Source organism: Eimeria acervulina, genomic scaffold (genome assembly GCF_000499425.1).
Source record: "Eimeria acervulina Houghton genomic scaffold, Eah_scaff24, whole genome shotgun sequence".
Taxonomy (NCBI): Eukaryota; Apicomplexa; class Conoidasida; order Eucoccidiorida; family Eimeriidae; genus Eimeria; species Eimeria acervulina.
The window spans coordinates 29,708-54,707 of NW_013549987.1; the positions used below are offsets into that span (position 1 = coordinate 29,708).

General features: G+C 43.9%; 3 protein-coding genes across 3 annotated transcripts in view; 2 read left to right on the forward strand and 1 right to left on the reverse strand.

Annotated features, from left to right (window-relative positions):
* Positions 1–4,787: 4,787 nt before the first annotated feature.
* On the forward strand, positions 4,788–10,738 carry EAH_00005800 (ulp1 protease family, C-terminal catalytic domain-containing protein, putative; the record flags this gene model as incomplete). The annotated part of the gene is made up of 10 exons (XM_013396385.1): positions 4,788–5,480; positions 5,728–5,934; positions 6,156–6,245; positions 6,463–6,551; positions 8,739–8,835; positions 9,133–9,236; positions 9,670–9,776; positions 9,993–10,048; positions 10,312–10,440; positions 10,703–10,738. 10 exons carry the CDS (start codon positions 4,788–4,790, stop codon positions 10,736–10,738), a joined length of 1,608 nt encoding a protein of 535 aa, XP_013251839.1.
* Positions 10,739–11,812: 1,074 nt separating this feature from the next.
* EAH_00005810 (hypothetical protein, conserved) lies at positions 11,813–14,999 on the reverse strand (the record flags this gene model as incomplete). Its single annotated transcript, XM_013396386.1, has 10 exons — positions 11,813–11,877; positions 12,140–12,194; positions 12,475–12,509; positions 12,772–12,879; positions 13,066–13,119; positions 13,290–13,329; positions 13,941–14,030; positions 14,154–14,215; positions 14,393–14,524; positions 14,870–14,999. The coding sequence occupies 10 exons, from the start codon at positions 14,997–14,999 to the stop codon at positions 11,813–11,815; spliced, it is 771 nt and encodes a 256-aa protein (XP_013251840.1).
* A 6,350-nt stretch (positions 15,000–21,349) lies between these two features.
* Positions 21,350–25,000, forward strand: part of EAH_00005820 (hypothetical protein) — a gene marked incomplete at both ends in the record, with an annotated part of 6,090 nt that continues 2,439 nt past the window's right edge. The window contains 5 exons of the mRNA XM_013396387.1: positions 21,350–22,498; positions 22,855–23,033; positions 23,811–23,915; positions 24,538–24,637; positions 24,899–25,000. The exon at positions 24,899–25,000 is cut by the window's right edge and continues 888 nt beyond it. Of these exons, the coding sequence (XP_013251841.1) occupies positions 21,350–22,498; positions 22,855–23,033; positions 23,811–23,915; positions 24,538–24,637; positions 24,899–25,000 (1,635 nt within the window). The remainder of the gene's footprint in view (positions 22,499–22,854; positions 23,034–23,810; positions 23,916–24,537; positions 24,638–24,898) is intronic.

A 25,000-nucleotide genomic window follows, 5' to 3' on the forward strand; every position in this document is an offset into this window, starting at 1 on the left:
GAGGATACATATATATATATATATATATATACATATATATATATATATATATATATATATTGACAGCATTTGAGGTGTATAGACAGCGACTGCGACGAGTATGTCAATAGCATCGTATATATTATTCCTTAAATAATTAATTGAATTATTATATTTCTTTTACTGAGTTTTGCTGCTGTCTTTCTTTTCTTCTTGCTGCTGCAGCAGCAGTTGGGGGCGGCGTTTTCTCTGTGCCTGTTGGTTTTTCGGGCTTTGTTTGCGCAAAAGATTTGCAAGTTTACTCTATTTGCGAGCATCACCTCCTACCCTTCGAAGGCACTTGCTCTGTTGTGTAGGCAAACTCTTACTGCTGCTGCTACTCCTGCTGCTGCTGCTGCTGCTGTTGGTGCTGCTGCTGCTGTTGCTGGTGCTGCTGCTGCTGTTGCTGCTGCTCATACTGCTCTAATACTGCTGCTACTGCTGGTGAATGCTGCTCTACTTGCTGCTAGTCCTGCTGACAGTGCTGCTGCTGCTGCTAATTGTTGCTGCACGTGTTGCTGCTGCTGTTGTTACAAGTGCTGCTGCTTTGGATTTTGTTAATTTTGCTGCTAGTGCTGCTGCTGCTACACATAAGGAATGCTCCTGCTGCTGCAGTACTGCTGCCCTGCTCTTGCTGCTGCAAATGCTGCTGTTGCTGCTGCTGCTGCTGCTTGCAGGTACCTGCCTAGACACCACATTTTGGGTTTATCGAAGTTTTCTCGTATTGTTGAGGTGTATGCACGGCGTTTGCAGCTGCAGGTAATTTGTTTTTGTTTGTTTGTTTGTTCGTTTGTTTGTTTGTTTTCTTTCTTTCCTGCACGCTGCGTTTTCTCTTTTTTTGTTTTCTTAATCTCTCTGTCTTTGTCTTGTTGTCTGTCTTGTCTTTGTGTTTAACTCTCTCTGTCTTTGTCTCTCTTCCTGTTTATCTCTGTCTTTCTCTCTCTTTCTCTCTCTCTCTCTCTCTCTCTCTCTCTCTCTCTCTCTCTCCCTACAATATATATATATATATATATCGTCTTCGTCTTTGTCTTTGTCTCTCAGTCTGTTTATATCTGTCTATTTGCCTTTCCTTATTTTTATCTTTTATTTCTTTATTTTTTGTTTTTCTTTTTTTATTTTATTTCTTTTTCTTCCTGTGCTTTTTTGTTTTTCTTTATCTCTCTTTGTCTTCGTTTGCCTTCATTTTTGCTTTTTTCTTCAAAGCACATTTCTTTCTTAACTGATATATATTTATAATTATTTATTTGTTTATTTATTTATTTTTTTTATTTATTTTATTTGTTATAGGAACGCCTCACTAACGAAATTGCTGATGCTGTCGAAGCCGCGATATCTCCTGTTGGTCTTCTCGTGTTGCTGCAGTGCAGGTATTTATTTAATTCTTTTTTTAGTTTTTTTATCGTCTTTTTGTTTGTTTTATTTGTTTATTTTATTCTTTTTAGTTGTCTTTTTGTTTGTTTTGTTTATTGTATTCTTTTTAGTTTCCTGTTTGCTTGTTTTATTTGTTTATTCTCTTCTTTTTTAATCGTCTCTTTGTTTTATTTGTTTATTTTCTTCTTTTTACGGGTTTTCTTTGCTTTATTGTCTCTTGTCTCTCTCTTTCAGTCTTCTCTCTGTCTCTTTTTATTGTTTGTTTGTTTTATCTCCTGTTTGCCTGTTTGTTATTCCTCTTATTCCCTCTGTTTATTGTCTCTTTTGTTTGTTTACTTTCTTTTGTTTGTTTGTTTGTTTCCTGTGTTTGTTTGTATGTCTCTATATGTAATATATTTCAGTTTGTTTGTATTGCTGCTTAGACAACTATCTAAATATAAAGTTAGATTTAAATATATTTTATTTGTTTCTTTTTTTTGTTTTTATTGCTGCAGACACAGCTGTCTTTCTTCTCGCGGTCTGGGAGAGAATTCTTCTACAACAAAAACCTTTGTCTATAGAGGCAGTTTAAGGTGCGTATTTTATTCTTTTATGAGTGAAAAGCAAAGAAAGTCATGCAGCACATCTGGGGTGTATCGACAGTTAGCAATATCCTTTAATGCTATTTTATTTGTTTATTTGTTTGCTTGTTTAGTTCTTTAGTTGTTTACTTATTAATGAAGGAATAATGTCTTACTGCGTATGCACAGTGCTTTGTTTTCTGCTGTGTTTACACCACACATGTTTGTGTGGTATGTGTATATAATATATATATATATATATATATATAAGTGAAGATATATATATATATATATATATGAAATATATATAATATATATGTATCAATATTGTATTTTGATGCGTGTATGTATCTATATATGAAAGGGCATTTATCTACATGCGTATATAATATATATGTATATATATATATATATATTTGACAGAGACAGAGAAAGATTTGGTGTTGTTAATTGGGTAGGGCTTTGCTGTCTTTTTGTGTTTGTCTTTGCAGGGATGATGTGGCGTTGCAGTCTGCTGCTTTATCTTCTTTGAATTAAATTAAATTTGTTTGTCTCCTTGTCTCATTTGCTTCAGCAGTATGCTGTCTCTCCGTCTCTTTTTCTATTCTTTTGCCGCTGTCTTTCTTTCTTTTAGTTTATTCTTCTCTGTTTTTGTCTTTGTTTGTTTTGTCTTATTCCTTTTGCCTCCTCTCCCTCTATTTGTCTCTGTCTTCATCCTTCTCTTTGTCTCTTCTGTCTTCGGCAAGAGAGAGAGACATAGAAAGAAAACAAAGACAGAAAAAGAAATCAAGAGGGAGGTAGAGAGAGCGAGAGAGAGATAGAAATGTAGCAAGAAAAGACGAAAACAATTTACGGAAAAGAAACAACAAAGAATTCAAAATATAGCAAAACAAAACAAAGATTTGTTCATCGTTTGTATTCCTTTTCTCATTAATAATTGTCTCTCCTTCTATTGCTTTTTATACTACTTTGTGTAGCATGTACATTAACTATACATTATTAACTGTTAACTTGTCGCAGAGAAACAACAAATTTTAATAGAACAAAACAAAAATAAACACAACGCTCTAGTTTGTATTCGTAGGATACAGACAAACAACACTAGGCTTCTTCTTTTGCTGTTAGTGCTGCCGTTTGCTTTTGCTGTCTCTTTTTCTTGTCCTTCTACTCTCAAATGTGTCTGCTGGAGAGGAATATTGAAGCGTACAGATTTTTGTTTTCTGTTTTCTCTATATTGCAATGGGGAGTGGTATTATATGTACTTCTATCTAGTTCTATTAGCTTGCAGGTTGGCTACTGAGGCGAGGCAATAACAGTTTCATAGCCGCTGTCTGTTAGTACAACTATCAAAAGGGTGTTTATTGAATGCTACAGTTACATGTGCAGTTTTCACTTTGCTGCAGAAGCTGCAGCAACAAGAGCTGCAGCTGCAAGTATAACAGCACATATCTTTGTCGCTTTTTCTGCCTCTCGTTGCATCATCAGCGGCCCTAGGCCCTCTGTTGTGCTGCTGTATCGGGGGCGTCTCGAGACTGGAGAGACGATTAGAGCTGCCTTTTCTGAACTCTCTTAGCAGAAATTTGTTGAGTTGGTTGCAGCTCATGAGGGTTCTCGGCTAGGACGAGGCCTTGACGTACGCGCTTCGCTGCCAGTTACTGTTAATGAAGGAGGGTTTTGAAGTATTCGATGAAGGATGAATGGTAGAGAGAAATGCAAAATAATAATCTGGCGAGAAGTATCCGCGGTGGAGTGCTGACGACTGTCTCGCGCGGTGTATGCGCAGCTCATGGCGGCGAGCAAATGGGTATAGTTGACGATTCAAATAAATGGTGGAAAGCGGGGGTAAATTGATGTTTTCTTTGAGTATTCAAGTGTATAATTTGCCTCTAGAAGGCATATATAAAGATGCATATTCATATATTTCCTTTTTCCCTTCAGTCGCTTTCGTCTTCTCGAGTCCGCCTTTGCAGAAACCTGAAATTGAATTTGTTGAATTGACGGGCGTTTGGAGATAAAACGAAGGTCAATTCGGCGCCTCCATGGGATGAAACTGATTAATTTCTTCTGTTTTGTATTTTCAGCAGTAATATAAACGCGATCTTTTCCTGAACTATTGCAGGAACGATGAGGCCGATTCTACCCGAGGGCCCCTCTTCTTCGTTCTCGGAGGGAAAGCTGCACGAAACGGCGTTCCTAGCTAAGTTGCATCTAATAGCTTAGTTGACTACAATTTCAAAACGTATTAAAGAGTGCATTGCGCCCATAGATCTTCTAAAAAGGCTCTTTTTCTCCTGAGTGTCTGCCGGTGCCGGCAGACGAGCAGCAAGGTTATTATACCACATCATCTCGAGGAGCATCATTCCTGCAGCAGTTTCTCTTTTTTCCCTTATAGTTCCCGCATCAATTTGTTCATTGCAACAGAAATCAATGCTCAAGCTGTAAGTACACCATTTCGTCTCTTAGGCGCCCACCCCGAGGCAGCTCCAAGCCCTAGAAATACACTTTTTAGAGAAAAGCGTGTCTGCGCTGCTGCTGCAGCAATAGCAGCAGCAGCAGCTCTAGCATCACCAGTTGCTGCAACAAGAGCAGCAGCACTAGCAACGCCAAGAACGCCAGAAGCAGAAGCATCTGCCGCAGCTGTAGCAGCGACGCCCAGGGGTTCTTTCAGGGCGTATAAAGTGCAGAAGAAGCTAAGGGATATTACTTAGTACACCTTTGGTGCTGCAAGGATTGCATTTAGCTCTTATTGAGTCATTCAGCTCCCCTTTCTCCTTCCTGTGTCTCCCCTGCGCTTGCCCTGCTGCTGCTGCAGCACAGAGCAGCCGCTGGGGCAGCAAAATGCTCGGTCTTCTCTCTCGACACGCAGCCGAGTCGAAGCGTCAGCAGCAGCAGCAGCAGCTGCAACAGCAGCAGCAGCAACTGCAGCAGCAGCAGCAGCTGCAGCAGCGTGGGTCTGTCTCCGGATATGCAACACCTCAGTTAGGTGTTGCCCCTGGGGATCTTCTTCCCTATGGACGTCGCGAGCTGCCTTCTGCTCTTGCTGCTGCAGCAGCAGCCTCTTCTGTATCTCCCTATACTCTGTCTTCCTCTTCATCTCCCTGTCAGCTGAATGTACACCCCATGCGGGCCGTCGGTGCTGCTGCTGCTGCTGCTGCTGCCTTCTCTTTAGAGGCGGCGATCAACCAGGAGACAGAAGGAGCAGCAGCAGCAGCAGCAAATCAAATTCCAACAACAAAACAAGCATCGACTCCGCAGCTGCGCTCTCCTTCCTCTCAGCCCGACTGGCACCCTAACGGCCCCCACGCTGCAGCAGCTGCTGCAGCAACTGCAGCAACTGCAGCAGCCGATGCACTCCCAGCAGTAACCGCAGATGCAGCAGCAGGAAATGGAGTTGTACGGTGGGATTGGGCAAGGAGGCGAGTGCATTCAGAACCTCCTTGGGGGGCCCTGGGGTGTACAGACAGCTCACCGTCGCAGCAGCAGCAAAAGGACAGCCTCGAGACATACAGAAGTCTCTTACGGAAGGAAGGGGTAGGCAGCAGCAACAGCAGCAGCAGCAGCAACAGCAGCAGCAGCAACAGATGCAGCAGCTCCAGTGTCTCCTCCATCTTTTGTTATTATTTAGTCTGTCTTCGTATTTTCTGTTTAGCGGGAGTTGTTTTTTGTATCGGCTCACAGGCTTCTACAAACACATAATATATATATATATATATATATATATATATATATTATTTACATATATATATAGTGTTTACTGTGTATGTCATCTCTGCTGCAGTCATCGAGAGGAGTGGAGTATCTGCCGCCTCCTCCTCGCTCTTCTACAGCAACAGCAGCAGCAGCAGCAACAGCAGCAGCAGCAGCAGCGCCTCTCCTTGATCGATCCCGGCTAGCGGGTAGCACGCAGCAATCAGCGTCTGTGCTGCTGCTGCAGCGGCAGAGAGAAGCCATGGAACTTATGCTTGACGCCCACAAACAACACGAGGTAAACCTCAACCCTCAGGGTTTAGGGTTTAGGGTTTAGGGTTTAGGGTTTAGGGTTTAGGGTTTTGGGGTTGGGGCCGATGTTCTCTGGCTGAGGGCCCCGGCTTTGAGGCAAAAGGCATAGGAGATGAAGGCAGAGTTAGCCGCATCGAACTGAGGGTTTAGGGTTTAGGGTTTAGGGTTTTAGGGTTTAGGGTTTAGGGTTTGGTGTGCATTTTGCAGAGTGCGGTGTTGTCATTGCTTCGGAGTTTGGAGTTATCGCGCGAGGAAAAAGACAGAAGAAGAGAGGCCCTGGCGAAGCGTCTTGTAGTAGTAAAGCCTAAACCCTAAACCCTAAACCCTAGCCTCAGTTTTCATCCCTGACTGTCAACCTTCGTTTTCTTCCCTAGCCCCAAAAACTATCGTCGGCTCCAAACCCTAAACCCTAAACCCTCGCCGGTATAACAGCCACTGTATGAACCCCCAGCCATCTACACGAGCAACGCATGATGCCAGAACTAGGGTTTAGGGTTTAGGGTTTAGGGTTTAGGGAGTTGCTGCTGCTGCAGCCGAGGCCCCCTCCGCCTCCTTTAGTTCCTATGCGGTTTGGAAGGAGCTTTCGTACTCGTTGTACTTCAGGTTGGTGTTTGTCTTTATAATTTTTTATTTTTGTTTCTTTCTATTAGATTATATTTCTTCTTTTTGTTTTATGTTTGCCTCTTTGCTTCTAATTCTGTTAGGTTTGTTTGTTCTGAGGTGATTGCTGCTGTTCTTCTGTCTCTTCTGTCTTTCTCCTTTCTCCTTTTGTTCTTGAGTTTTGTTTTGTTTGTTGTTTATATTCTTTGCTTTCTTCGTTTGTTTGTTTTCGTTTTCTTCTTTGTTTATTGTTTAGGGTTTAGGGTTTTGCTTATTTTGTCTTCTGCTGTCTTCTTTGTCTCTTTTCTTCTTTTTCTTCTCTCCTCTGTGGGCTGTCTCTTCTTTTTCTGTCTCTCTATTTGCATGCACTAGCTATTGTGCATTTTTATCTGTCTGCTGAGGAGTTTGTTTCTTTTACTTTCTCGTCTTTTGTTTTTATTGCTTTATTATTTTTTATTGCTTTTTGCTTTGTCTGATGTCTTTCGTCTTTTGTCTCCTCTTCATTTCCCTCCGTATCTCCTCCCTTCGCTGTCTCTGTCTGTATATCTTTTGTTTTTGTTTCTTCTTCTTCTCTGTCTCTCTCTTTGTTATTTCTTTTTCTTTTATGCTTATATATGTATTTGTTTATTTTGTCTTTTACTGCCTGCTAAACAGCTGCAGTTAGTGTGCATGCATTTCTTTGCTTTTATTTTTACTTGTTTCTGTTTATTTTCTTTCTTTTTTCAGCAGAAGAGATAAAAGCAGCAAAACGCCTCTTCAAGTCAGCAGACAGAGATCGTCTCCTCATTGAAAAATTTAATATTCCTATTACGGTGTACGTACACCAGAAGTATTCCACTTCTCTGTTTCTGCTCTTCTCTTTCTCTGTTTTTCTCTGTCTTCCTTTGTTTCTTTCTGCTTCTTTCCTTCTCTCCCTCAATTTATCTATCTATCTATCATACATGCATATATATATATATATATATATATATATATTTCTCTTGTTCTGTCTTTCGACTCTTCTTCTGTTTTGCCTTCTTGTCTTTTTGGTTTTTCGTCTCTGTCGCTTTCTTTTTGTCTTTTGTCTGTCTTTTCTCTTTGCCCGTCTCTCATTTTTCTGTCTCGCTTCGCGCTGCTGCATTTTGCTGGAGCACTCCTGCTGTTGCTGCTGCTGTTGCCGCTGCTGCTGCTTTCCGTGGTGAGTGAGCAGCAGCAACAGCAGCAGCAGCAGAACAGGCGGCAACAGCAACAGCAGCAACAGAGAAGCTGAGATACAAAAGAAGAGAGAAAGACAACAGACGCAGAGACTTCCAGCAGCAGAGACACGAGATAGAGACAGCGAAAACAGCTGCAGCAGTTTCTTTCTCTGTATTCTTTTGTCGGTCATCTCCCTATTTTGTTTTAATGAATTGTTTTTATTTTGTATGGTCTTTGTTTTTATATTTTCTTCTTTGTGTATGGTGCTCTTCTCATTCTTCCGTTCATTCCCGTTTTATCATTTGCTGTTTACTTCTCTTCTCCTCTTTTATATATTCATGTTGTTGCTTTCCTTTACAGAGAAACCCTTAGCTGCTTAGAAGGCTCTAATTGGCTCAACGACGAGGTTATTAACTTCTACCTCAACATGCTGCAGGTGCTGCAGCTGCTACTGCTGCTGCTTCTGATCTTACTGCTTCTGCTCGTACTTGCTGCTGCTGCTGCTACGATGCGCTGCTTTTCGTTTTCCTGTTTCTCCTTGTTAGGTGCTGTACTGCAGTTTTCCCGTGTTGCAGCTTCTTGCTGCTGCTGCTTCTGCTTCTGCTGTTATTGAGTGTGGCTGCGTGCTGTTGCTGCTGCTGCTGCTGCTGCGTATTGCCACCTTTCTCTTGTTGCTGCTGCTGCTTCTGTTGAACCCCCCGTTTTTATTTTGTTTATTCGACTTTTGCCTTTTGTTTGTTTTTAGGAACGCAACGCCAAACAACTTGAAAATGGAGAGGAGTGCGGAGCACACTTAAACCCTACTTATCCCTTTTTGCATCAATTGTTTTTGTGTGTTTGTTTGTTTTTTCTTTTTGAAAATATTTTACATGCATGCAGATTCAGCTGTATTTGGCGTTCCCTCCATTCGTTCTTCTTCATACCCTGTTGTGGTAGTTTGAGGTTTGTTGGTTTCGTGTCTTTCTCCTTTTAATTATTTGTTTTCATTTGTTTTGTTTTGTTTAAATCGTTCAGCGTTTGCCGTTGTTTTTTCTTTTCCACTTTCTTTTACGCCAAACTCGCGGGCTCGGGAGGAAACGAAGAAAAGTCATACAACTTCGATGGCGTTCGGGTGCGTGCTGTGCGCTGGACATATTCGTTCTTTAGTCTTTTTCTTCGTTTTTCGGATGTTTGTCACGATTTAATTTGTTTTTAGAGAGTTTATACGCATTTGCCAGGGCATTAGGATGCTATTGATGCCAATAATATTGAGCTTTTCCGCGAAAGTACACGAAATCTGCGGATATTCAAGTTGAGTTTCTTCTCAGCGTCAACTTGGCTGTGAAAACACGCAAAAAGACGTTTCTACTTCGGGCGCTTCCTTGTTGAAATATCGGCGATTGGTTTTTTCTTCTTTTCTGTTGTTCAGAGATGGACGCGACGCCAGAAAGTTGATTTGTTTGAAAAGGATTTAATTTTTATTCCTTTGCACCTCGGGCAGCTGCACTGGACGCTGGGCGTTATTGACATGCGGTAGGAAGACGCTGCGTTCTGCTTGTTTAAGAGAGAAAGAATATTCTAGAGGTTTTCGTTTGTTTTTTGCATGCAAAAACAAACAGATCAGCGGACGCCACCCTTCTCAGTTGTCCATAAGAGCTCAAAACAGATACCAAAAAGAACGACAGAGTCAAGAGGAAAGCTTTTAGAAAACATAGGACCGCCGTAGAAAGCAAAACAGATTATTAAAAACAAGGAATTGGACAGATTTAGACAGGCAAAGAGCAGAGGAAAATACCATTCGCAGCCGCGAATGCATGAGTAACGCCGTACCCAAATAATATTTTCTTTCGTATGCTTGCCTCTCCTCTGCAAACAAAGAGATGAAATTCAATAACAGATCGGTGAGTATGTGTCTGTGGAGTCTTGCTATTTGCTGTTTCTGTTTTTTGCTGTGTGTTTGCGACAGAGAAGGAAAAGAAAGTATTCGGTTTTTTGATTCTTTAGGAGGCCGCCACAAACCTCTGGCCTGGCGATTAAGAAAATACCTCCAAGATGAGCACAAAGACAAAAAAGGTACAGCCAACCTTCTTTCTAAGCTGCTGCTGCCACTGCTTTTGCTGCTGCTGTAATGGGCCCCATATGCTTCGGCCTCGAGTGCCTACTGCTTCCAAATCTGAGGGTTCCCTGCTGCTGTCCCTGCTGCTGGTAATGCTGCTGCTGCTAATGCGGCTGCTGCTAATAGTACTGCTGCTAATGCTGCTGCTGAATGGAACAACTGCGTCTGTGCAGGCACTGCATTAGATGAGGAAAGGGAGTGGTATGCCAAACCAAACGGCGAGCCGGAAGTGAGTAATTCCAGTGTACATGCAGCGGGTAGCTGGAGTTGCCTAAAATGCGGCTTAGGATCTGTATGTGCATGTGGCCAATTACGTAGGTGTGGATGGCTGTGGCTAGCTCAGCCCAGATAGCTATGGGTGGATGCGCCCAGATATGCCTAGCTGTGGCTAGCTGTGTCTATCTGTGTCGCACCAGCCACAACGCGTTCTTGTGATTGGTGTGCATCCTTGTGATGGTGGTTGTGCTGCTGCTGCTGCTGCTGCTGCTGCAGGAAGGGGCCCCTCAGCAGCAGAACGGGTTTGACTGTGGGGTGTTTTTGTGCCAAATGGCGGAGTGCATTTCTGATGGCCGCGCCTTCGACTTTGAACAATCGGACATTGCAAACATCCGCCTCAAAATGGTGAGCTGGGCGTACATCCCAAATGCAACGAAACAAATAACGGTGCCTCTAGAATTTATAGAAAGAAGACTGCACTGCTTCTGCTGACGTTGCTGCTGTTAGAAGCGCTTGAAAAAGGTGCATGCATTTGCTCTAGCAAGACAGGCAGCACACTAGATATGCATGCAGAGCGCAGGACTGCACCAGGTAACATTCTACAAAAAAACATAAGGGACCGCCTTTCCGTTGCTGCTGCTGCCGCTGCTGCTGGTGAATGGCTCAGGCTTTAGACATAACACGCGGTTCCATAGACTTTTGATTTGTGCTGATGTTCGATTGGAGTTGCTGCACTGCTGCAGCAGCTGCTGCAGCAGCAGCAGGCGTCCCATTGACGTCAGTGGCTATCTGCCTTGCGGGAGTGTAGTATTCTTTTGTTTTTTCCTTTGGATTTTCTTCTATCTTTTTTAATTTTCGAAAGCCTAAAAGCCGAGTCACGAAATAATGAGGTGTGCATACACCCATAGTTTAGTGATCAGAGATGAATAATAAAGGAAGAGAAATTCAAAGGCGTCCATCTCAATTGCTGCGTTTCGGCGAGCGAAGAGCAGAAAGAGTTACAAAAGGGAGACAGAAATCAAACAGAAAAGACAGAAAATAGTGAGAAATGAGATAAAAAGAGAGAACAGGGCTAGAAGAGAAACAGAGAAGAGAGATAAACGATATAGAAATGAAACAACAGAAGAGCAAAACAGGCAGCAAACGGGGACAAACGAGGAAACAAGCGAACAAACAAACACACAGAGAGAGACAGAAAAGAGAGAGGAAAAGAGTTAGACAGAAATACAATTGAACAGATTTTAATCAAGCAAACAAATAGCACATCGTAAACAAAAAAACGAGAACCCCCCCCAGCCGCTGCTGTCTTTCTCCCATTCGTCTACAACTGCATACAGGACAGTGTTTGTTTATAATGCAGAAATGCAGCAATGAATGCAAGTGCAACGAGCCCGCAACGAGCAAAAGTATTCGTTCGTGGTCGTTTGTATAAAGAAGGAAGGCCGTTTGTTTGTTGTATTCGGCAGCGAATAAGTAAAAGAATACACCAAAACAAACAGAAGCCCCCAAATGTACAAGTAGCATTACTTAGTGCTACAAAACACAAACGAAAAAGAGCAGCAAAAAAAAGGTTCTTAAACCCTTGCAAAGAAATGAATTTCAAACCGATTGCAGAACTCCGCCCGCCTTACACTTCTGTACAAACAAATGCGACAACTAGTCGTATATATATATGGATGTGTGTGTATATTTGTATAGATCAATTCATCTGTATATACATTTGTTAGTATTTATGAATATTTATAAATGTAACGCGCGTATAATGCGTTGGCGTTTGTTAGTTCAGTGGCTCTATGCGGAACCGCTTTCTCCCCGCCCTAAGTCTGGACCCGATGTCGTTCCCTGCAGAAAAAAGAAAGAAAAACAGAAAAACGAAAATAAAACAAAGAATAAATACGTACCTATTAACATGGTGTTTCATTTAAACCCTGCAATTGGTACTGTCCTCCTTACCCTAACTTTCTATGCCTCTACACTACACTACAGACGCTCGTTGTATTTTCCCTTGTGTTAACGTATTATATTCGAGTGTATACACAGCTGGCTTGCTTAGAGCCAAAGCTGCTGCTCTCCTAACTGCATTTATTTCTGTTCTCCTCCTCACCATCTAGCACCAAAGCAACACGGCCCAGCGCCTCCGGTTCTCCCGCCTCCACCCGCTGTACATCGATCGCCGCAGCGGTGTTGCAAACAGAAAAAGAATAAATTGAAAATTATTAAAGACGAAAACGGAATCAATATAACACTAATAATGGACCAACTATAATACAAGAAGGCTACAGCATGCATCCACTGGAAAGTGCAAGAGAAGAAGTAAAAAATATAAACAGGGCATAGGAACTGCATACACACAAATGCTGTTGAGCTGCGCATACAGTCAAAACCCTTCTGCTACGAATTAAAATATACAGATCTTCATAAAGCCCCCGGTCTGCTTACGTTCCAAGCTTCGGATAGAGCGGCAGCAAGGATAGCTGTAGAAAGAAAGCAACAAAGCAACATAACACAGCAGCCGTGCATGCATGCAGCCAGTCGAGGAGAATATACACTGCATACGCACATAGATAAGCATCAAACAACAGGAAAACAAGCAAACAGAGAGACAAACAAACAAGCAAGCAAGCAAACAATCCAGGAAAGCAAGGGCATCTTCTGCATAGTGCAACTACGCCCATAAGAACCATCAAAGGCACCTCAAATTGAATTTAAATGAAAACAGAATGAGCAAAAACTCACCAACAAGAGTAATGGCAGTCGGGCAATTCGGCGCCTCCCGACGCCCCGGCACATTCCGTACAAGAATAAATGCTTCCCCCCGGCATAACTCCAGCAAAGCACGACGAGCTGCACATACACCCCAGAAACAGCAGCAGCACCAGAAACGTCAGCTGCATCAACAGCAGCAGCAGAAGCAGCAGCAGCTCCTGCTGCAGCTACTGTTGCAGCATTGACTTGCACCAACCCTGTTTTCCGCATGCAACTGTGATCGAATGCAAGAAAATGCACGCACGCGCACAACAACCCCCTTACCTGCTCTTCTGAGGTCTAGCAGCTGAAGAGAATCGGGGCGCCGGAAAGCGAATTCTGCAGCAAAGAGAAAAGGCAAATCAGCAAACGCATGCATGCAATGAGCAATGAAGAAGAAGAGAATGAAGCATGCAAGCGGGAATCACGGCTTGCGGCCTTCTCTCTCCCTCTCTCTGTCTCTTTTTCAAGTGCAAATGCCCTGACGCTCAGCAGTTTAAAGGGTTTACCATCCGGAAGTTCCTCCAAAAGACAAATCCACAGGTCCTCCTGAAACCAGGAAAAAAGAAGTGATGTTGCAGTCCCTAAATAAACCACTCGTGGCCCCCCAAAAGTATGTACACCGATATATAAACGCATATACATATATATGTATATATATATATATATATGTACACTTATTCGCGCTGTATAAAAGCAAATAAATACACAAATATGCAAATACGCATATTTACATCTTCGCACTAGTAGCACACAGAGACAAAAGACACGTTCACTATAGATGTGCAGCATTTGGAGATATTGCATTGGCCATACATCAACAATGCATTTGATTGTGCTCGGCTTCTGGTATGGCATTTGTATTATACTGGGCACCTTGTACGCTATGCACATTCCTGTTATTGTTATATTATTGAATATGTATTATACTCCACAATTGAAGTCTTCTATGGTGCGTACATTCCCCCTATATTTTGTATTTTATACTATTCGCCGCATCGAAATGTTTTTCACCGCCATCTTCAGAAAACGAATTTGCAATGATGAAGATGCGGCCCTTTCGGAAACACGAATAAACACAGCTGGCTGCTTTGTGCATGCAATAAACAGTAAGCAACGCAAATGATCAAGAATGTAAATACCATTATATATTTGTTTACCTCTCGTTTCCACATTTTACAGTCCACTTCCACTGTGGAATCCGGCGAGAACTCCAACAGAACTTGCAAAGCGGAAGTCGGTGTGCCGATCTGCACGTACACCGCAACACCAGCAGAGGGAAACCTCTACGATCCTCCGGTTTTCAGGAGCTTTTTTGGTAATTTAAAGCACCAGCTTAATCCATTTTATGTTTCAAATTCAACTAGCCGCACCTGGCACGAAAAGAGCCAAGGCGCAGCGAGCGCCTCCTCTGACTCGAGCAACTCTTGCACAGCTGCAGACAGAAAAAAGGAAGGCAAGAAGATTATGGTTTAAAAGGTGAAGCATGCATTCTCCAGACCCGAAGTCATATTTACACTAGAAAGCAAGCAAGCACCAATGTGGAGAACAAAGAAAAATGAGGAAATGTAGAACACCGAAACCCAGCAAATCTCCACCTGCTTTATCTCACCGTGTCTACCCGTGTGGGCCTCGGTTTCGAGGTCCGGCACATCTTTTAAGCTTGCCCCCTTTTCAAATGCATCCGTCAGCGACACTACCTGATGCTCCAGGCGCTGCACCCTCCGCTCAAGCCGCATCCTCTCTGAATCAGAGCAGCAGCAACAGCAGTAGCAGCACCGACAGCAGCAAGCACAGAAGAAAGCAGAGCCCGTAACTCTTTGTTATTCTCTGAGCTTCCACTGCTCCCCAAAACGCAGAGGCTAATAAACAAGCGAGTGAACGTATGGTTCAACTTGTAGAAGGAAAGAAGCAGAAGAAGACAAAAAACACAGCAAGAAATATTTTTTTGCAGTGGTCTTCTCGCTTGGAAGAAGACACTACCCAAATCCAACAACCATTTTGGGCAACGCCAGGCAATAAGAACAACTCCGTAACGAACCAGCAACAGCAGTACCAGCAACAGCAACTGCAGGACCCGCCACCATACCTTTTTCAGCAGCTTGTAGTCTTGCATTTAGCTCGCGTACAATAGCCAACAGAGGGTCATACTTGGTGACGACAAACGTCTGGAGTTCGGGGGAGAAAGGACTCGAGTTTGAAGGCGTTCTCCCCGCCATTTGCAATTCACATTTGGCTGTTGTTGTTTACTTCTTGTTTTTACTCGTTTCTTTTTCGCGGCATTCTCCGCATCTCCTCAGTGCCAGGCGGCCCGAGGCAGTAAGAACGGCAAAAGCAGCAAAACCCAACAAAAACAAATCAAAAAGGGCAATTAAAAGCTAATGAATAAACCGCTGTGCTGATGCGGAACAGAAGAAACCCCAGAGGCTGAGAAGGGATGCTATATCAGTGCATGCAAACGCTGTCTGTACACCATACGAGTGAATCGGGCTGGAAATAAGACAGAGTAGACTGCATAGAAGAGTTTCATTCCAAATGATTTCACAAACTTTTCCTCTTAAAGCGCATGCAGCAAGCAACAAGAGGCAATGCACACTGCAGCACACTGTCAGAAGGAGGCCCAGCGGACAGCCAATAGCCATGACCAGTGCAAAGCCGTACAAATCAAGTCTGAAAATATTTCCTTCTTTTTAATTTATAATAATATTACAACTAAATTAAAGTTATTTTATGCATATTTGCATTAATTACCTCAAAATATACCCCAGAAGAAGCTGAAGGTGGGAAAAAAGTGCGCTGTGTACAAGGCTCGATGACGCCTTCAGGCTGACCGACGGTTATTAGCGATTCCAGATTCAGAGAAATAGATAGGAATTTATATTCCGAAATAAGAATTGTTTTAAAATATATTTATGTCTAACCCATCAAATAGGGTTTAAAAGAATATTTTCCCTCGACTTTCAGAATTTATTTACCATCCGTTGTAGCACGTGTCTAGACAGCCCAGAGCGTAAAAAGCTTGAGGAGTTGGCGTTTTCCATCCCTTCCTCCTTATTTATAGAAAAGTATAACCACTTTTTAAAGAGATTCAACTTTAAATAAGGGCTGCTCTCGTTGCGGGGCTTAGCCCAACATATCACGACAGGTATGTACCTCCTGTAGTCGTAACTTTTAAAATTTATTGAAATCTTAAAAGCATATATTTCAAACTCGGGTGAGGTGCTTCGCATTACATTGCATTAAACCCCATGTCCACTGCATTGCGAGCCCCCGTGTACGCCGGGTGCACAGACGAAGAAAGCGCCAGCTCGTTTTTTCTTCCGCAAATGTTTGGCCTTTTTCTCCGTCATCCAAGCATTAAATAGAAGGGAATAAAACTGAAATGAATCGAATTTAGGACGGGGGGTGTAAACGGGCAAAAAGCCAACTTTAGCGCGAGCAGCCTCTGCTACCTTTCCTCATTCGTGCAGTGAACAGCGTTCTGTGCTGTTACTACTTTTCAAAGCTGTACACACCTCCGTGGTGAATATCACATATATATATATATATGCATATATATTTGCATGACTCAGAGCATAACCTTTGGATTGACCTAAAACTACCGAAGGACAGTCGCTTACCTTTTATAGAGGCACCATTTCCCAAGGATCCAACCAATCCTCCATAGGTGCATGTTTCCGCCGGGCGTTTAGTATGTTCCCTCCAAACTAAGAGATGCTAGTGCTTGATGCCCACGCCCCCTACATCCATTGCAATCTACAAGCCTCCGTTGAGACACAATCTTTTTATGTAGACTACCATTAGACTCCATTTGCCCCGGATAAGTCCTCCTCGTAGATCTCATTGCTCTGAATAAGCGAGCATTTCTGTCCCAACACTCCAATGCATCCAATCTGCACTCAAAATAAGCGGCCAGACTTTTTGCTGCCCCCTTCTAGGCGGAATGCTGCGTCCGTCCATCATGTGTAATGGTAATAGCGAGAGCTATTTCGGAGGGTAGCTTCGAGCAATAAAAGCCAACCAATTCTGCTTGGCTGGCCGTTACTCCACTCTCCACTACCTCTATAAACGGCTTTGTAAACACTGAATGGTCTCCTAACTACTGGATCGTGGCTATTTCTGTCACCACCAACGCGCTTCAGTTCACCTCATGGCAGAATCATTCCCGCAGCCGTTCCCTTACCAATTCCCAATTCACCAAATCTATGGTTTTCTAGAGGTACATCCAGTACCGTAGGGCTTGTCCTGCTAGGTGCCCCATGAGTTCGCTACCCGATTTTGACCCTGCTTTATCTGTGTGAAACTCTTCCCGCTGCGAAGTAGTAAAGCTTCCATCTTCCAGCCTGAGCAGTGGAGACGTTTTAGGGGTATTATATACTCTAAACTGCTCTAAACACGTCCTTTAATGTGCCCGTTTATATAGGGTGTATACACTCCCTCCCAGGAAGGGGGCATGCAGCTAAGGGTGTTGGTTCCTTTTGCCCCTTATGTTGTTCCAATGCACTGGCTATCAACTGATCAGCCCTTTAGACCGCGGGCGTTACGCTAGGTGGGCGGTGAGTGACAATTTTGGTTTCTGTTTCTTCCTGCGGTTCGATGGCCTTTCTGTTGTGTAGGTGCTTCACTATATTGCCTCTGGACAATGACGGTAGTGGCAGTTTTTGCTGACCTCTCCCCTCCAGGTTCAAACAAATTCCTGGAACAGCAACCAGATGCAGTGAATAGCCCTATTTGCTGTTACTACGTGTAAACCCCATACACACCTACTTGGTGTGCACCCGATATATATACGCTGCATTCAGCGTATAACCCCAAAGAAGAGTCTCTTCCTTTTTATCGGTGTCCAATTATTCCAATTATATATCCAGTAATATATATGATTGCCCCTGGGTGTGGGGCTGGATAGCTAGATGGCATAGCCATCCTCATAGCCAGCCCAAAACCCCGGGTTACAGCCGACCACTCTGAGCCTGATGGCCTTGTTTTCTATCCAGAGTGATTTGATTTAGTTTTAATAAGATATTATTTGCTCTTGTTCTGCCAGATTAGCCACTAGAAGTGTAATTTGTGCAATACATGTCGGAACGAAAGCTTTAAAGCCAGAAAATGCAGGTTTCAGCAAATACTGCAAAAACAAAAACAGGGAAAATAAAATAAATTAAAATAAATGGATTTGGAAGCAGACCGAAATATCTCCAGCAAGAACAGTCGGCAGCCTCCGAACACACCAATGCACAAAACATTCCCAACTTGTTGAAATTCACGTTTTAGGGGTTGCATTGCTGAGCCATTGCAGCAAAATATTATTTTTATTTTGAGCTAGCAGCGTCGCCTTTTGACATAAAAAATAAAAAAAAGTAGGCAGAGGGCTGGCAGGCAAAGTGACGACAATCAACCACAACCTCAGCCAAGGACAGTCGTGTGCTGCAAGAGAACCAAAATGCCTTCTAAGAGATATTTCCTATTAGCAGTTTTAACGCCCTCTTCTGTTTCCAGAGACACTCGGCGCAGCGAAACAAGGAACTGAAGCCGAGATTGCAGAGAAAAGGCAGATTCTGTCATGAACTGCAGCACTTCTTGCTACAACTCCAAAGGCAAGCATGCCCATGCCCCTGAAAATGCATGCACTATCACCATAGATGATTCTTAATCAGTTACGTAACCCTCACTAGCCAGTGCGCACTCAGTAATAGAAACGCGTGGACCAACCTCCAACAGCCTGTGCTGCATCATCCCCCCTTCTCTCTCCAAACTGCGTACGCCCGCGTGTGCCTACTCGCGAATCAAGGGCTGGGTATACCCAGAGCAGACAAGGTGGTCACGGGAGGATCGAGACCACCAAACGCAGAAAAGGAAAAATAACACAACGGGAAAAAGCGCGGGTAACATGCTGCAGGTTTGCTGCTGCTGCTGCCTATCGCATGCCGCCTCAGCAGGGTTACCCAGTTGCGCGGTCATGAGTCCTGCAAGGCGCTCTGCGCTGTGGCCCAGGGTTGGTAGAGGCACTTTAAGGCGGGCTTCCCAACCGACGCGTACCTTAAGATATCGCTTGAGACGGGGGTTGCTGCAAGTTGCAAATGAGAGGATGCCCCCCAAATATGCGAAAAATGAAAGTGCTGTCTGCTGCAGTGACTCGATAGAGATGCATAGAGGGAGGGGAGCAGCTCGCAACAGAAAAATGAAAGGGCCAAGAGAACACAGGGTAAGGCTCCTCTATACACATGGAGTAGAAACTCTCGTGTGAAGGTTATTCGAGGCTCAACGTTCGCCTGTGCTCTGCACGCCAACGCTTGTTTCTGGTGCCCCTGAATCGAAGAGGGCACGTAGCTCTTCCTGGGGAAATGTGCCGCGCAGATGGTCCTCTGGCCCTCACTAACGTTGGCGTTCTCCTGATCATTTACCAATTATCTCTGCGCATTGTTTTCTGCATGTTCAGAATTTCATTCCAGAATCTAAGTGCCACCCAGTCGCTCCTTCTCGCTATGACGTTGCTGCCGTTTACTAGGAAGGGTTGTGCGGTGTTTTGGTGATCCCCTGAACCGTTCTAGACAGCCTACATTAATGGTATGAAGACAACTTCATGTAGGGAGCAAAATTACAATGCTAGCGAACTCGTCTCTTTGTTGGCGAACAGCAAAGTGCTCTACCTGCGAAAATGGTAGAGCCCTCTGCACCCTTGCATGCCTTGCGGAGGGTATGAATCCACTAGATCCAAATAAACTGACAAAAGAATAACTCAGGAATGTCTCCAGCTTTTTGCCTTAGCGTCTGCTGGAGTGCGGTGCTGGCTGCCAACAGCCGGGTTTACGTTGGGTCAGCAAACAGAGTTTAAGTGCACACACTGCAGAGAAAACAGCGGGTTGAGGAGTACGCAGTAGTGCTATACACCCCTTCAGCATATGGGAAGAAATCAAGCCACTCTGAAAAGGTTTGCTAAGTACACGGTCGCAAATATTAGACAATTCTGACATGGCCAGTCCCCTTGCCTACACCACAATGCATCTCGGAAGAGATGTGCCCCGGATAAGTAGTACACTTGTTTGAATATAGCTGTCTCTGTTTTAACGCTTCCTCTAATAAAGAATATGCCAATACTGATGGTAGCGTAGCTCTGTTGAGCGCGTTTGTAAGGCGGCGTTGCGCCTCTAGCGAAGGAAGAAACTTCCCCGCTACCCCCCGTCACTTACCATATGTAGTCTGTCCACAAGAGAGGAGGCATTCCTCATGAATTGGTTCCGGTGTTTGGAGTTAGCAAAGGAAGGGTTTGTGTACTCGTGCGTGTGCTGGTGAATTGCAGCACTACCTCCACCGACGTTCGTTGCAACTCATGTCAGGTTGCCTCCCCCCAAGCCCCAGGCCCATGGGCCTCTATGCTGGGCGCTAGAAGAGAATATAGCTGGCTTTTATGAGTTTCCAGCCTAAGTCTTTTAGGTTGACTGCAGCGCACCACGCTCCCCCATAAGATCGCGCAGTGTCGCTACACCCAGTGAACAAGAGAGGGATTTGGAGGCGGGAACAGATCGCGCCCTGGCGTTAGCTGGAAGAGTTTAGATGAAGAGGAATTGAGTTACGTCTGAATTGGCGAGTAGAAAGCAACTGGATATTTTTTCCGTGTACGTACACCAGGGAGAAATCGTGCCGTCGATCAAGTGGAAGCGGGCGAAACCCTCGGACCGGAGCGGTTTCATTGAATAGGCAAAGATGGGTGTCAAAGAAATGCGCATATTGAGTTAATGAGATTGTTTTGTTTGTTTCATTCATACGCTGGCGCCGCTGCCTCTTACATTCTGAGGTGTATGAACACCCGAAAAATGAAACAAACAACAACAGCCCCAGGGTTCGGCGGCCTGCCCTGGAGAGGCTTCGGGGCTTTATGAAGTCTCAGGAAAACGTTTTCTTTCTGTGTTTTCTTTTCTCGCGATGCATGCGGGTTTTTCAGACTCCAGCAGTGTCTGTACACCTCAAATCCGAGCCGCAGGCGAACCGAACCACCGCCGTCGCTGCGGCTGCTCTTCGCCGATCTCCCGACTTGGGAGGCATTTTCGGCTTCTTTCTTCTCATGAAAATAAACTTTCATTGAAAGCGTTTCTTTTAAGACGCCTCAAGAGCAGGCATTCCGTTGAAAAACCCCAAATTCAATTTCGCGATCACCACGCGCCGCCGAGCAACTGTGGCAAACACACCAATGTAGCCTCACCGTGGACTTCTCGTTGCATTGCGCTTTCCGTTCCTCCTGCTGCTGCATGCGATCCCTCCGGACACATCTGTCAGCTTCGAGCCAGGAGCGGCAGCAGCAGCAGCAGCTGCTGCTGCCGCTGCCGTGACTTCGCAGCAGCAGCTCCAGCTGCTGCTGCTGCTGCTGCTCCGACTGTACAGCAGCGCGAGCTTGGGCGTGTGCCTTTGTTGTATGGGCATTAGCAGCGTAGCGAACACGACCAGCATCGTTCAGGGTGCATTTCTTCGTGTACATTCGCCTAGACGCTGCAGTAAAAAGAGGTTGTTTGCTCGCATGCATGTGTGTGTATCTTTAAATGAGTTGAATGTCTGATGAACAGCATTTGCGTTCGAGATGGACGCGCGTGACAGCCAGGGCGAGGGAACGTCGATCCCGACGTCTCCCACCTCTGCTCTTCTGGGGTATAGCGGGGGCCGCGCCTGTGGGGTGTCCTGTCCAGCGAGCAGCAGCACTCCTCCCGCTAGTTTGTCTCCCATTCTGCGCAAGTCCGGAAGCTTGACGTCTCCTCCTCCTGGATCAGCAGCAGCAGGAGGGGGAGCAGCAGCAGGAACAGCAGCAGGAGCAGCAGGGGGGGGCCCTAGCAGCAGCAGCTCCGCCAGCCGAGAAGACGACCGCCGCCGCGAGTTTCAGCGTATAAAGACGGTTTCCTTTGCGAACTTAGATAATGTAGGAGGAGGAGGAGGCGGCCCTGTTGGTGCTGCAGCAGAAGGGGACACCGCAGCGGCAGCAGCAGCAGCAGCAGCAGCAGCAGCAGCAGCAACAGATGCTGCTTACAACACGGGCGCGCGACTCGAAGGGGTTTCTTCTCCTGCACCTCCTCTCACTGATGATGAGACAGAACACCGCAGCGTTAGTGCTGTATCTGGGGCTTGGGGTTTGTATCCACATAGCTACAACAGCAGCAGCAGCAACATGTCTTTGTATATGCCTTTCGGTAGTCGTTTAAGTTCTTCTTATTTTTGCTGCTGCTGCAGCAGAGTGCTTCGTTGGTTTCGGCGTCTGGGCCCGGGCAACGACCTTGCCTTTCACACTAGGGAGGATTTGCTGCTGCAGCAGCAGCAGCAGCACAAGCGTCAAGCGCGTTTAATAAGCCGCAGCAGCACTCTGAGTAACAGCAGCGGGGCTGCACGAAGCAACAGCATGCGCGGCAGCAGCTCTGCAGAGAAGCTTTTAAGACCTTTCCCTCTTGCTTTTACAAGCAACGACTTAGAAGAACTATTCTCTCTGAATGTTAACCACTGGATGGGGGTGCGCATGCTACCTATGGGAGTGCTGCTGCTGCTGCTAACGCTTGCTATGTGGCCGCTGCTAGCCTGGAGCTTCGATCAGCAGAGTGCTTTTGATCATAAGAGCTCTATCGGAATTATGTTTAATATTGCTATGGGAATCACTATGCTCGCGTCAGCTGCACTTGCTGCTGCTGCATGCATACCCAAAGCAAAAGGATATGCCGAACACCTCACCACCATCGCCGTCTTCGTTGTAAGCTTCCCTCTGGGGTTTAGGGTTTAGGGTTTAGGGTTTAGGGCTTAGGGTTCGGGTGGGCCTCGGTGGGCTTGCCGAACTCGGAGGCGGGAAGAGCGGGGGGGAAAGAAGGAACGGAGGCCCGCTGAGCTAGACAGCTAGCTAGCTAGCTAGCTAGCTAGCTAGCCAACTGCCTAGCCAGCTAGTCAACTACCTAGCCAGCTAGTTAGCTACAGCCGGGAGGCGTATAGCGTGTAGGGTTTAGGTTTAGGGTGTAGAGTTTGCATGGTTGTAGCTAGCTAAGATGAGCTGCTTTCTTTCTTTTTGATCTTTATTCTTCTTGTTTATTGCTGTTGTTTGTTTATTCTTCTCAGCTAGTAACGATGTGGGGTGTATGGAACGGCGTTGCGAGTTACCGATTGGAGGCGCAGGTGGATGACAAAGACGAATTTCGTTCGACTGAAGAAAGCACAGCTTTAGAGGCCTGTACAGCGATGAGTTATTTGTATGGGCTTCTCCCCGTTGTTATTATTGATGTCGTCCTTCCCTCTAGGTATATATACATATATCTATATATTATGTGCATATATTGTGCATAAACCATATCTCTATTTTATGAATTTATTATATGTATATTGTATATTATACGTACACCTCTAGAGGCCTGTACAGCGATGAGTTATTTGTATGGGTTTCTCCCTGCTGTTATTATTGATCTCGTCTCCCGTCTAGGCATATGCAACAATAAATATATATATACAACAATAAATATATATATTATATATGTATATATATATTATATATTATATGTGTATATACATCATATATATTTGCCACAAACCCTAAACCCTAAGCCACAAACTGCATCATAAACCCTAAACCACAAACCGCAAAGCCTAAACCCTAAACCGCAAACCACATCTTATTATAAACCCTAAACACTAGACCTTAAACCCTAAACCCTAGATCCTAAACCCTAAGCCCTAGATGCACGCCTTGGGCGCCTTCTTAGTGGTGTGTCGGGATTTGTAAAGAAGTGAAGATAAACAAGTACTCATAAACAAATAAGATAAACAAATAGATATGAACTGATTAAATAAATAATAATTAACAAATGAGGGTAGATAAATATCGATAAACGAATCATCTGATAGCGAACAATGCACTAACAAACTCAAAACACACAAACAAACAAACAAACAAACAAACAAAACCCAGAGCGAATAAAATGCGTTGGGGGTTGTATTTATTAGATATGCATAAATGTATAATTATTGCTTTTTATATTTACTTAATAATTTATTTTAATTCTTCTCTTTTGTTTTCTTAGGACGAAGTACTCCTGGCTAATTCATATTTCTTTCTTCGGAACAAGCGCCACCACTATTGTGGTGAGAGGGGCTTTAAACCCGCGTTTTATAGCCCCTTCTTTTGTGTAAGTCTTCTTCTTTCTTTTTAATAATAATAATAATAATAATAATAATAATAATATTAATATTAATAGTAACAATAATTATGATAATGATAATAATAATCATAATATACATATGTATACATATGTATACATACGTATACATATGCGTACATATCTATACATATATATATATATGTATATATATAAATATATATACATGTATATAAATATATATATAATATATTTTTATTTATAAACAATGCATCAATGGGTGTATTTTTATTGATTTAAGTCTCCCTTGCTTTTATTCTTTGTTTTCTTCTCTTTGTAAATGCGCTTCCTCTTCTTTGCAAAGTTTGTTTTTTTCTTCTCTTTGTTTATAAATATATTTTGTTTTTGTGTTTGGATGCATCGTCATTCTTTTCTTCTTTATTCTCTTCTTTTTTCGTACTTCGCTGTGCAAAGTTTATTTTCTTCTTTTTTTTTTTAATTTATTTTTCTCTTTTTAGGGTTTGTGTTTGCATGCAGAGTAATTATTTTGTTTTTTGCTCATTCGTTTCCTTTTCTTTGCAAAGTATTCTTCTTTTTAATTTTCTTTTTTGATCTATTTTTCTCTTTTTTGTGTTTGTTTGCATGCATGCAGCGTCATTCGAGTTGTGACGTATTTCGTCTTGGCATTTTTTCTTTTTCTCGGTCGCTATGCAGCGGAGATGCATTTGAGACAGACTTTCCTAGGATGGTTGGTGGGTTTGAAGTAAACCCTAAACCCTTTTTCGTCTTTTTGTTCTTCTCTAGGGTTTATAAGGCAGGCCTATGAAGAGGGTTTAGGGTTTTCTAAGGAGGGTTTATGAAGAGGGTTTAGGGTTTTCTAAGGCGGGTTTATGAAGAGGGTTTAGGGTTTATGAGGCGGGCTTATAAGAAGGGTTTCTGAGAAGGGTTTATGAAGAGGGTTTAGGGTTTATGATTAGGGTTTAGGGTTTTGAAAGTAGGGTTTTTGTGTGCAGGATACGCGGCGGCGAGTGGAGAGATTAGAATCAGATTTAAAGCGGCAGCGCTCTCGCGGAGGTGTATCGACATCTTTAGAACACTTGGTTCAGTTAGTGAAG